This window comes from Somniosus microcephalus, chromosome 19, assembly GCF_052327205.1.
Source record: "Somniosus microcephalus isolate GS21.2 chromosome 19, FLI_Smic_1.0, whole genome shotgun sequence".
NCBI classification, from domain to species: Eukaryota; Metazoa; Chordata; class Chondrichthyes; order Squaliformes; family Somniosidae; genus Somniosus; species Somniosus microcephalus.
The window spans coordinates 78,226,185-78,238,553 of NC_141005.1; the positions used below are offsets into that span (position 1 = coordinate 78,226,185).

Genomic DNA, 12,369 nt, shown 5'->3' on the forward strand with positions numbered 1-12,369 from the left:
GCGGAGATGGGGGGAAGGGGTGGGCGGGAGATGGGGGGGAAGGGGTGGGCGGAGATGGGGGGAAGGGGTGGGCGGAGATGGGGGGAAGGGGTGTGGCGGAAGGGGGGAAAGGGTTGGGCGGAGATGGGGGAAAGGGGTGGGCGGAGATGGGGGATGGGGATGGGGGGAAGGGAGATGGCGGAGATGGGGGAAGGGTGGGCGGAGATGGGGGGAAGGGGTGGGCGGAGATGGGGGGAAGGGGTGTGGGCGGGAGATGGGGGAAAGGGTTGGGCGGAGATGGGGGGGAAAGGGTTGGGCGGAGATGGGGGAAGGGGTGGGTGGATCCGTTGTCGCCTCCCAAATCCGTGCCCAGCTTTCCCAGACTCCTTGTTTGAATCCCTCCAATCAGGTGTCCGCCCGCGCCGTACTGAACGGCTCTTACCAAGGTCACAAATGACATCCTAATTGACTGCGACAGAGGTAAACTATCCCTTCTCGACCTATCAGCAGCCTTTGACACAGTTGATCACAAAATTCTGCTCCAACGCCTCTCTGCTGTCGTTCAGCTGAATGGGACTGCACTCGCCTGGTTTCATTCCTATCTTTCCAGCCGTAGCCGTAGAATCACCTGCAATGGCTTCTCTTACCAATCCCGCACTGTCACCTCGGGCGTCCCCCGAGGATCTATCCTTGGCCCCCCCCCCTCCTATTTCTCATCTACATGCTGCCCCTCCCTCGGTAACACAGCATGAGTTTTCACATGTACGCTGATGATACCCAGCTCCACCTCTCCTCCACCTCTCTCGAACCCTCCACTGTCTCTATACTATCAGACTGCTTGTCCGACATACAGCACGAAGTAGAAATTTCCTCCAATTAAATAGTCTTCGGTCCATGCCACAAACTCCGTTCCCTTGCCACCGATTCCATCCCTCTCCATGGCATCTGTCTGAGGCTGAAGCAGACTGTTCGCAACCTTGGTGTCATATTTGATCATGAACTGAGCGTCCTACCTCACATCCGCTCTATCACTAAGACTGCCCCATTTCCACCTTTGTAATTATCACCCATCTCTGCCCTTGCCTCAACTTATCTGGTTCCAAAACCCTCATTCCATGCCTTTATCACCTCTGGACTTGACTATTCCAACGCACTCCTGGCCAGCCTCCCTAGTTCTACCCTCCATAACTTGGGGTCATCCAAAACTCTGCCGCCCGTGTGCTAAACTCGCACTCATCTCCCCTGTGCTCACTGACCTACACTGGCTCCCAGTTAAGCAACGCCTCAATTTTAAAGTTCTCATCCTTGTTTTCAAATCCCTCCCTGGCCTTGCCCCTTCCTATCTCTGTAATCTCCTCCAGCCCCACAACACTCAGAGATATCTGCGCTCCTCTAATTCTAGCCTTTTGAACATCCCCGATTTTAATCGCTCCACCATTGGCGGCCGTGCCTTCAGCTGCCTCGGATCCAAGCTCTGGAATTCCCTCCCTAAATCTCTCCGCCTCTCTACTTCTCTTTCCTCCTTTAAGACACTCCTTAAAACCTACCTCTTTAACCAAGCTTTTGGTCACCTGCCCCAACATCTCCGTATATGGCTCGGTGTCAAATTTTGGTTTTTATTCTTATAACACTCCTGTGAAGCGCCTTGGGACGTTTTATTATGTTAAAGACACTATATAAATATATAAGTTGTAAGTTAACCACAAACCACAGATTTTTTTCTGCTAAGAAAAACAACTTGTATTTATATAGCGCCTTTAACGTAGTAAAACGTCCCAGGGCGCTTCACAAGAGTATTAAAAGACAAAATATTTGACACCGAGCCACGTAAGGAGAAATCAGGGCAGGTGACCAAAAGCTTGGTCAAAGAGGTAGGTTTTCAGGAGGGTCTTAAAGGAGGAAAGAGAGGTGGAGAGGTTTAGGCAGGGAATTCCAGAGCTTAGGGCCGAGGCAACAGAAGGCATGGCCATCAATGGTTGAGCGATTATAATCATGGATGCTCAAGAGGGCAGAATTAGAGGAGCGCAGATATCTCTGGAGGTTGTGGGGCTGAAGGAGATTACAGAGATAGGGAGGGGCGAGGCCATGGAGGGATTTGAAAACAAGGATGAGAATTTTGAAATCGAGGCGTTGCTTAACCGGGAGCCAATGTAGGTCAGCGAGCACAGGGGTGACGGGTGAACGGGACTTGGTGCGAGTTAGGACACGGGCAGCAGTTTTGGAACAGCTCAGGTTTACGTAGGGTGGAATGTGGGAGGACAGCCAGGAGTGCATTGGAATAGTCAAGTCTAGAGGTAACAAAGGCAAGGATGAGGTTAAACAAGGTTTCAGCAGCGGATGAGCTGAGGCAAGAGCGGAGATGGGTGATGTTACTGAGGTGGAAATAGGCGTTCTTAGTTATGCTGCGGGAGAGAAAACAGACTTAGAACAGATGAAGTGCTCAACTTCACTGCAAAAGAAATATGACGGAGAAGGCCCCTTTTATGATGGTCGGAAGCCAGAAGACGAAACCTTAAAACTGTATAAAGGAGAACAAACTGTGCTATCTCAGCAGAGGCAAAAGGCGATGACAAGGAATGGCTTTTGTCGGCGCTCCCGAGCTCTCTCCAGAACAAGAGTCAGTCAATCCCTTGTTCTCAACCATTTTCCACAATTGGGAGTATTATCGAGATCTGTTGCTTATTGTTGCTCAGCCATCGAATAAAGTGCTTAGTAATCTTCGTACTACTCTCTGTGGTTGTTGTCTCTGCTTAAGGTTAGAATGAGCAATAAAAAAATCAATAATAATCCTAACCCCCTCCCCCCCACCCTCCACAAAGTGCTCCGAGTGCTTTGTAAGTGAAAGTTGTTGTCTCCTAGAGGCGGGCTATTTTCTCAGCCCCACTCCAGAAAGTGGAGGAGCTCCAAGGGTGTCCTTGCGTGCCTCTCCCAAGTGGTCATTCTTCACGTGACCCTAGACAGTGACTGTTGTCTGCCTATTCCACCCTGGAAGGCATCAGTCAAGTTCAATGCGGTTTTCGTCCAGCGGCCATTAGCGGAAACGCTGGCTGATCCTCCCCCCGCCTATATGCCGGGATACTGAAGGTGACTGTAGCGCCCACTGTTGTCCCAGCTAAGATCCACCAACGTGACCAGAGGCCAGGGCTCAGAACTGGCATGAAGGGAGTTTCTTTTCCCTCGTAAGAACATTGTTTCATAAGGAAGATCTTGTATTTATATATAGCACCTCATCATGTCTCAGAACCACCTTGTGAATTGCAATGAAATGCAGTGACGATAGCACTGCAGGCATTTTGCATACAGCAAGCTCCCACAAACAGTAAGGCGACGAAAGACCAGCGAATCTGTTTTTAGTGGTGTTGGTTGTGGGAGGAAAGTTGGCCAGGACACCAGGAGAACTCTTCTTCAAATATCAGGGAATCTTTAAAATTCACATCGGCAGGCAGTTTAACGTCTCATGTGAAAGACGGCACCTCTGACAGTGCAGCACTCCCTCAGTACTGCACGGAGAGTGTCAGCCTGGATTAGGAGCTCAAGTCCTGGAGTGGGGCTCGAACATTCGAATCCTGACAGAGAGGAGAACGTGACCAACTAAGCCAAACTGGCACTTACTACATTCAAGCCTGCAGCATCAAGTACTGAATCCCTGTGCAAATAAAAGAGCAATTAACAGGTATTTGGAAAAAAATTTACTCCAGTGTCAACTTCACTGATACATTATTAAAAACACACATACCCAGGTAACATACAGGATATTGAGAGTCACCCTCACTGGGCTATGAGCAAAGACACTATCTGAAATAGAAACAAGGACTGTAAATAATGTACTGAATTCTTGATACATATCTTTATATCCAAAAAATGCAAGGGAAAGGTCCCGTGTTGTTTAAAGTGATCAGGAAGAGAGCTAAACGGTGCAAGTCCTTCTCAATTTTTCCACACGTTTAGCTTCTCAGTGAATCCATTAGAAGGCTCCTTGGTAACATACAGGCTCCAGGTTGGAAGGTATACACTTCCTCCCGAAAGGGGTTATGCTGCAGACAGGCAGGCCTGCTTCACGCTCTGTGCCCATGTGTTGAGGAGCGCAGTGACTGAGTGCTTGTCCGGTAGCTGCAGAAGTCTGGATGTCATCGCACGGTGAACCATCTGCAGGAAGGGGTTGGCCTCTGCAAGTGAACAGAAAGAAAGCGGGCCCAGTGTTAATTTGGTGTCACGATGTGCACTGTAACAGGCTCGGAGTGCTGCAGGGCTACGCTCTCACCCACTCCAACATTAACCCTTTGCTGACTCCAGCAACTGGGCACTGCACTTTTTACATCAACTTGCTGGTCTATTTGATCCTTTATCAGCAAATTCCACTGCAGCTGAGCGCAGGGCCACAGTTCAGGAACCAAGTAATCTTGTGGCTGTTGATGCCTTAGGATGACGGACAAGCAGAGACCTGGATGTTATTGTACAGGGCCATGATCGAAGGGCTTGATTCGGATCACACCAGTTCGCTGAGATTCGAACTGTGCTAGCAGTCAACTGAGGGCAGCAACCAGAGAATAACCTGCACTAATACAGCCGCTTACCACATCTCTCAGGACACATCGCTTGCAATAAAGTGTCGTCACTGTTGTTATGTAGGCAAACACAGCATCCATCTCATGTACAAGATGAAGGACCAGTTAATGTTTTTTTGAGGGATAAATATTGGTCAGGACACCGGGAGAACTCCCCTGCTCTTCCTCGAATTGTGCCATGGAATCCTTTACATCCAGAGGGCAGACTCTCATTTGAAACACATCGCCTCACAGTGCATTCTGTCCAAAGTTGCCTTTATACTGCCTGTTGTTACTAGTTTGTCACTACTCCTTGTGCGGGTCTAGGCCCCAAGCTCTGGAATTCCCTCCTTAAACCTCTCTCTCCTTCTTTAAGACCCTCCTTAAAACCTACTGCTTTCACCAAGTGTTCGGTCACCTGTCCCACTATCTCCTTATGTGGCTCGCTGTCAATTTTTGTCAGATAAACGCTCCTGTGAAGCGCCTTGGCACATTTTCCTACGTTTAAGGCACTATATAAATGCAGGTTGTTATACTTTCTACAGTTGGGTCCTGGTGGCAGTGGACTGCACGGTAGAATCCAGGGACCTAGTTGCCGTATCAGTGGAAACTCAGGGGACCCCCTTGTTGACTTTACTGGTGGCCAATGTTCCCGTTAAGCTGCGTGGCCGCGCAGTGGTCTGGCAGTCCCGCACAGGCCGCTCACCGGCTTTACAAAGGTAATAACCACGCATGCACGAAAAATTGAAGGGCCCGCACACCGAAAAAAAATTACAGGGAATATTGCTGATGGCATAGAATCATAGTCATAGAGTTATACAACACAGAAAGAGGCCCTTCGGCCCATCGTGTCCGTGCCGGCCATCAAGCCGTATCTATTCTAATCCCATTTTCCAGCACTTGGTCCGTAGCCTTGTATGCTGTGGCGTTTCAAGTGCTCATCTAAATGCTTCTTGAATGTTGTGAGGGTTCCTGCCTCTACCACCCTTTCAGGCAGTGAGTTCCAGATTCCAACCGCCCTCTGGGTGAAAAAGTTTTCCCTCAAATCCCCTCTAAACCTCCTGCCCCTTACCTTGAAACTATGCCCCCTGGTTATTGACCCCTCTACTAAGGGGAAAAGTTCCTTTCTATCTACCCTATCTATGCCCCTCATAATTTTGTACACCTCAATCAGGTCCCCCCTCAGCCTTCTCTGCTCTAAGGAAAACAACCTCAGCCAGTCTAGTCTCTCTTCATAGCTGAAACGTTCCAGCCCAGGTAACATCCTGGTGAATCTCCTCTGCACCCTCTCCAATGCAATCACATCCTTCCTATAGTGTGGCGACCAGAACTGCACACAGTATTCCAGCTGTGGCCTAACTAGCGTTTTGTACAGCTCCATCATAACCTCCCTGCTCTTATATTCTATGCCTCAGCTAATGAAGGCAAGTATCCCATATGCCTTCTTAACCACCTTATCTACTTGTCCTGCTGCCTTCAGGGATTTATGTACATGCACACCAAGGTCCCTCTGATCCTCTGTCCTTCCTAGGGTCCTACCATTCATTGTGTAGTCCCTTGCCTTGTTAGTCCTCCCAAAATGCATCACCTCACACTTTTCAGTGTTAAATTCCATTTGCCACTGTTCTGCCCATCTGACCAACCCGTCTATATCGTCCTGTAGCCTGAGGCTTCCCACCTCGCGATTTACCACTCCACCAATTTTCATGTCATCTGCGAACTTACTGATCATACCTCCTACATTCATATCTAAATCATTAATGTACACTACAAACAGCAAGGGACCCAGCACCGATCCCTGCGGTACACCACTGGACACAGGCTTCCAGTCACAAAACAACCTTCGACCAGCACCTTCTGCCTCCTGCCACTAAGCCAATTTTGGATCCAATGTGCCAAATTGCCCTGCATCCCATGGGTTCTTACTTTCTTGACCAGTCTCCCATGCGGGACTTTGTCAAAAGCCTTACTGAAGTCCATGTAGACTACATCAACTGCACTACCCTCATCCACACACCTAAACACCCCCTCGAAAATTCAATCAAACTGGTTAGACATGATCTCCCCCTGACAAAGCTATGCTGACTATTCTTGATTAATCCTTGCCTCTCCAAGTGGAGGCTAATTCTGTCCCTCAGAATTTTTTCCAATAATTTCCCTACCACTGATGTTAGGCACACTGGCCTGTAATTCCTTGGTTTATCCCTACTACCCTTCTTGAATAATGGTACTACGTTAGCTGTCCTTCAGTCCTCTGGTACCTCCCCTGTGGCCAGAGAGCTTCTGAAAATTTGTGTCAGAGCCCCTGCAATCTCCTCCCTTGCCCCTCACAGCAGCCTGGGATACATCTCGTCTGGGCCTGGGGATTTATCCACTTTTAAGCCCGCTAAAACCGCTTGTACCTCCTCCCTCGCAATGCTAATTTGTTCAAGTATATCACAATCCCCCTGCCTGATTTCTATGCCTACATCGTCCTTCTCCATAGTGAACACAGATGCAAAATATTCATTTAAAACCTCACCTACATCTTCCGGCTCTACACACAGATTGCCACTTTGGTCCCTAATGGGTCCTATTCTTTCCCTGGTTATCCTCTTGCCCTTAATATACTTATAAAACACCTTGGGATTTTCCTTTATTTTGCCCCTTCTTCGCTCTCCTAAGTACCCCCCTGCACTTTCTAAACTCCTCTAGGGCTTCCACTGTTTTTAGTCCTTTGTATCTGCCAAAAGCCTCCCTTTTTTTTTCTAATCCATTCTTGTATATCCCTTGACATCCAGGGTTCCCTGGACTTGTTGGTCCCACCCTTGACCTTTATGGGAACATGTTGGCGCTGTACTCTCTCTATTTCCTTTCTGAATGACTCCCACTGCTCTGATGTGGATTTTCCTACAAGTAGCTGATCCCAGTCCACTTTGGCCAGATCCTGCCTTATATTAAAATCGGCCTTCCCCCAATTTGGAACCTTAATTTCCGGTCCATCTTTGTCCTTTTCCATGATTACCTTAAATCTCACCGCATTATGGTCACTGTCACCAAAATGCTCTCCTACTGACACTTCTACCACTTGCCTGGCTACATTCGCTAGAATTAGGTCCAGTACTGCCCCCTCTCTTGCAGGACTTTCTACATGCTGGCTCAAAAAGCTCTCCTGGATGCACTTTAAGAATTCCGCACCCTCTAAGCCTTTCACATTCTGACGATCCCAGTTCATAGTGGGGAAGTTGAAATCCCCTACTATTATTACCCTATTATTTCTACATTTCTCTGAGATTTGCCTACATATCTGTTCCTCTATCTCCCCCTGACTGTTTGGGGGCCTATAGTACACTCCCAGCAAAGTGCTTGCCCCCTTTATGTTTTTAAGTTCTACCCATATGGCCTCATTAGAGGAACCTGCCAAGATATCATCCCTCCTTACAGCAGTAATTGACTCCTTGATTAATAGTGCGATACCCCCTCCTCTTTTACACCCCCCTTTGTCTCGCCTGAAGATTCTATACCCCGGAATATTGAGCTGCCAGTCCTGCTCCGCCCTCAACCATGTCTCTGTGATAGCAACAATATCATACTCCCATGTGTTCATCAACACCTTCAATTCATCTGCCTTACTCGCAAGACTCCTTGCATTAAAATAAATGCCATCCAGCCTTGCCATACTCCCTTGTGCCGTTACATATTTGCTCTGCCTTCCAGACTGACTTGTGTTTTCCTCTATATTTGGCTGTGTATCACCCCCTACTACAGCTCCACTCTGTATCCCATCCCCCTGCCAAGTTAGTTTAAACCCCCTCCAACAGCACTAGCAAACCTCTCCGCAAGGATGTTGGTCCCGTTCCGGTTCAGGCATATATGTAGGCTAGTGTTGTCTAATACATTAGCCACTAGGCACATGTGGCTGATTGGGACTCCAGATGTGGTTAATTATATTTTTGATCAGTAAATAAATAATGAGTAATAGACATAGTCATTGGGCCTATGATCTCAAAACTCATTCACACGGTGTAACCATCTGAACTTTAACCTTTTCGTCCATTTGTTGGTAAAATGGTACAGTGAAAAGTAGAGTCTGCGAGTGGTTTTCTTAATGGAATCACAGAATGATACAACACAGAAGGAGGCCATTCGGCCCATCGTCCAGGTTTCTGCATTTTTTTTCAGGTTACTCGGATTACTGTGTCAGTGCTGACGAACATCCAGGAAATATCGCAGGCTATTCTTTTTGTTCTGTGCTCCTAAGGTGTGTGGAGAATACTGATTGACAAAGAACGGTCAATTATCCCTGCAGGGCGGGTGGATGGGATCATGCTGTGCACATCCTTGCTACCAATTCACCAACCAGTCAAAATAATCTTTCGTCGTTTACCCTCTTCTAACATAGAATCATACAGCACAGGAGGCCATTCAGCCCATCATGCTTGTGCCCACTCTTTGGTAGAGCTATCTAATTAGTCCCACTCTCTCCTGCTCTTTCCCCATAGCCCTGTAATTTTTTTCCCTTCAAGTATTTAAACAATTCACTTTTGAAAGTTACAATTGAATCTGCTTCCACCACCCTTTCAGGCAGCGCATTCCAGATCATAACTATTCACTGCGTAAAAAAGGTTTCCTCATGTCGCCGCTGGTTCTTTTGCCAATCACCTTAAATCTGTGTCCTCTGGTTACCGACCCTTCTGCCACTGGAAACAGTTCCTCCTTATTTACTCTATCAAAACCATTCATGATTTTGAACACCTCCATCAAATCTCCTCTTAACCTTCTCTGCTCTACGGAGAACAACTCCAGGTTCTCCAGTCTCTCCACATAACTGAAGTCCCTCATCCCCGGTACCATTCTAGTAAATCTCTTCTGCACCCTCTCCTAGGCCTTGATATCCTTCCTAAAGTGCGGTGCCCAGAATTGAACACACTACTCCAGCTGAGGCCTAACCAGTGTTTTATAAAGATTTAACATAACTTCCTTGCTTTTGTACTCTATTCCTCTATTTATAAAGACCAGTATTCCATATGTTGTTTTTGAACAGCTTTATCAACTTGTCCTGCCACCTTCAAAGATTTGTGTACATCCCCCCCAGGTCTCTCTGTTCCTGCACCCACTTTAAAATTGACCCATTTAGTTCACATTGCCTCTCCTCATTCTTCCTACTGGAATGTATCGCTCCACACTTCTCTGCATTAAATTTCATCTGCTATGTGTCTGCCCATTTCACCAGTTTGTCTGTTACTATCCTCCTCATTGTTTGCTACATTTCCGAGTTTCGTGTCATCTGCAAACTTTGAAATTATGCCCTGTATACCCAAGTTCAGGTTATTAATATATATCAACAAGAGCAGTGGTCCTAATACCAACCCCTGGGGAACACCATTGTACACTTCCCTCCAGTCTGATAAACAACCATTCACCACTACTCTCTGCTTTCTGTCTGTTAGCCAGTTTTGTATCCATGCTGTCACTGTCCCTTTAATCCCGTGTGCTTTAATTTTGTTAACAAGTCTATTATGTGGTACTTCGTCAAATGCTTTTTGAAAGTCCATATACACATCAACTGCACTACCCTCATCAACCCTCTGCGTTACTTCATCTAAGAACCCGATCAAGTTAGTCAAACATGGTTTGCCTTTAACAAATCCATGCTGACTTTCATTCCAAATACCAATTAATTTTGTCCTGGATTATTGTGTCTAAAAGGTTCCCCACCACCAACTTGAGGCTGACTGGCCTGTCGTTGCCAGGTTTATCGCTCTTCCCTTTTTTAAACAGGGGTGTAACATTTGCAATCCTCCAGGCCTCTGGCATCACTCCCGTATCTAAGGAGGATTGGAAGATTGTGGCCAGAGGTTCCTCAATTTCTACCCTTACTTCCCTCAGTAACTGAGGATGCGTCCCACCCGTACCAGGTGACTTTCCTACTTTGAAGACTGCCACTTTGGAGACTGCCAACCTTTTAAGTATATCCTCTTTATCTATTTTTATCCTATCCACTATCACTACTGCCTCCTCCTTCACTGCTACACTGGCAGCATCCTGTGAAGACAGAAGCAAAGTTCTCATTTAGTACCTCAGCCATGTCCTCTACCTCAACAAGATCAGCTCCTTTTTGGTCCCTAATTGGACCACCCTTCCTTTGATTACTCTTTTACTAGTTATGTGTTTATAAAAGACTTTTGGGTTCCCTTTTATGTTAGCCACTAGTCTACTCTCATACTCTCTCTTTGCCCCTCTTATTCCCTTTTTTAAGATTTCTTCTGAACTTCTATATTCAGATTAGTTCTCTATGGTATTATGAACCTTACATTTGTCATAAGCCTCCCTTTTCTGTTTCATTTTAACCTCTATATCTTTTGTCATCCAGGGATCTCTGTTTTTGGATTCCCTTCCTTACCTCATAGAGTCATAGTCATAGAGTTTTACAGCACAGAAAGAGGCCCTTCGGCCCATCGTGTCTGCGCCGCCCATCCATCCCTGTCCAGCCTAATCCCATTTTCCAGCATTTGGTCCATAGCCTTGTATGCAATGGCATTTCAAGTGCTCATCCAAATGCTTCTTGAATGTTGTGAGGGTTCCTGCCTCTACCACCCTTTCAGACAGTGAGTTCCACATTCCAACCACCCTCTGGGTGAAAAAATTCTTCCTCAAATCCCCTCTAAATCTCCTGCCCCTTACCCTGAATCTATGCCCCCTTGTTATTGACCCCCCTACTAAGGGGAAAAGTTCCTCTTTGTCTACCCTATCTATGCCCCTCATCATTTTGTACACCTCAATCAGGTCCCCCCTCAGCCTTCTTTGCTCCAAGGAAAACAACCCCAGCCTGTTTAGTCTTTCTTCATAGCTGAGGCGCTCCATCCCAGGTAACATCCTGGTGAATCTTCTCTGCACCCTCTCCAAAGCAATCACATCCTTCCTAAAGTGAGGTGACCAGAACTGCACACAGTACTCCAGCTGTGGCCTCACCAGCGTTTTGTACAGCTCCATCATAACCTCCCTGCTCTTATATTCTATGCCTCGGCTAATGAAGGCAAGTATCCCATATGCCTTTTTAACCACCTTATCTACCTGTTCCGCTGCCTTCAGGGATCTATGTACATGTACACCAAGGTCCCTCTGACCCTCTGTACTTCCTAGGGTCCTACCACTCATTGTGTATTCCCTTGCCTTATTTGTCCGTCCAAAATGCATCACCTCGCACTTTTCAGGGTTAAATTCCATTTGCCACTTTTCCGCCCATCTGACCAACCCGTTTATATCGTCCTGTAGCCTGAGGCTTTCCTCCTCGCAATTTACCACCCCACCAATATTCGTGTCATCTGCGAACTTACTGATCATACCTTTTACATTCTCATCCAAATCATTTATGTAGATCACAAACAACAAGGGACCCAGCACCGATCCCTGAGGTACCCCACTGGACACAGGCTTCCAGTCACAAAAGCAACCTTCGACCATCACCCTCTGCCTCCTGCCACTCAGCCAGTTTAGGATCCAACGCGCCAAGGCACCCTGGATCCCATGGGCTCTTACCTTCCTGACCAGTCTCCTATGCGGGACTTTGTCAAAAGCTTTACTGAAGTCCATGTAAACCACATCCACAGCATTTCCCTCATCCACCCCCCTAGTCACCCCCTCGAAAAATTCAATCAGATTTGTCAGGCATGATTTACCCTTGACAAAGCCATGCTGACTATCCCCGATTAATCCTTGCCTCTCCAAGTGGAGACTAATTTTGTCCCTCAGAATTTTTTCCAATAATTTCCCTACCACAGATGTTAGGCTCACTGGCCTGTAATTCCCTGGTTTATCCCTGCTACCCTTCTTGTATAATGGTACTACATTAGCTGTTCTCCAGTCC

General features: G+C 47.1%; 1 protein-coding gene across 4 annotated transcripts in view; it reads right to left on the bottom strand.

The window, feature by feature from the left end:
• Positions 1–3,653: 3,653 nt before the first annotated feature.
• med15 (mediator complex subunit 15) overlaps positions 3,654–12,369 on the bottom strand; it is a 146,674-nt gene continuing 137,958 nt past the window's right edge. For all 4 annotated transcript variants that reach the window (XM_085962083.1, XM_085962082.1, XM_085962080.1 and 1 more), the window contains one exon: positions 3,654–4,145. In XM_085962083.1, the coding sequence (XP_085818209.1) occupies positions 4,009–4,145 (137 nt within the window). In that variant the 3' untranslated portion in view covers positions 3,654–4,008. The remainder of the gene's footprint in view (positions 4,146–12,369) is intronic.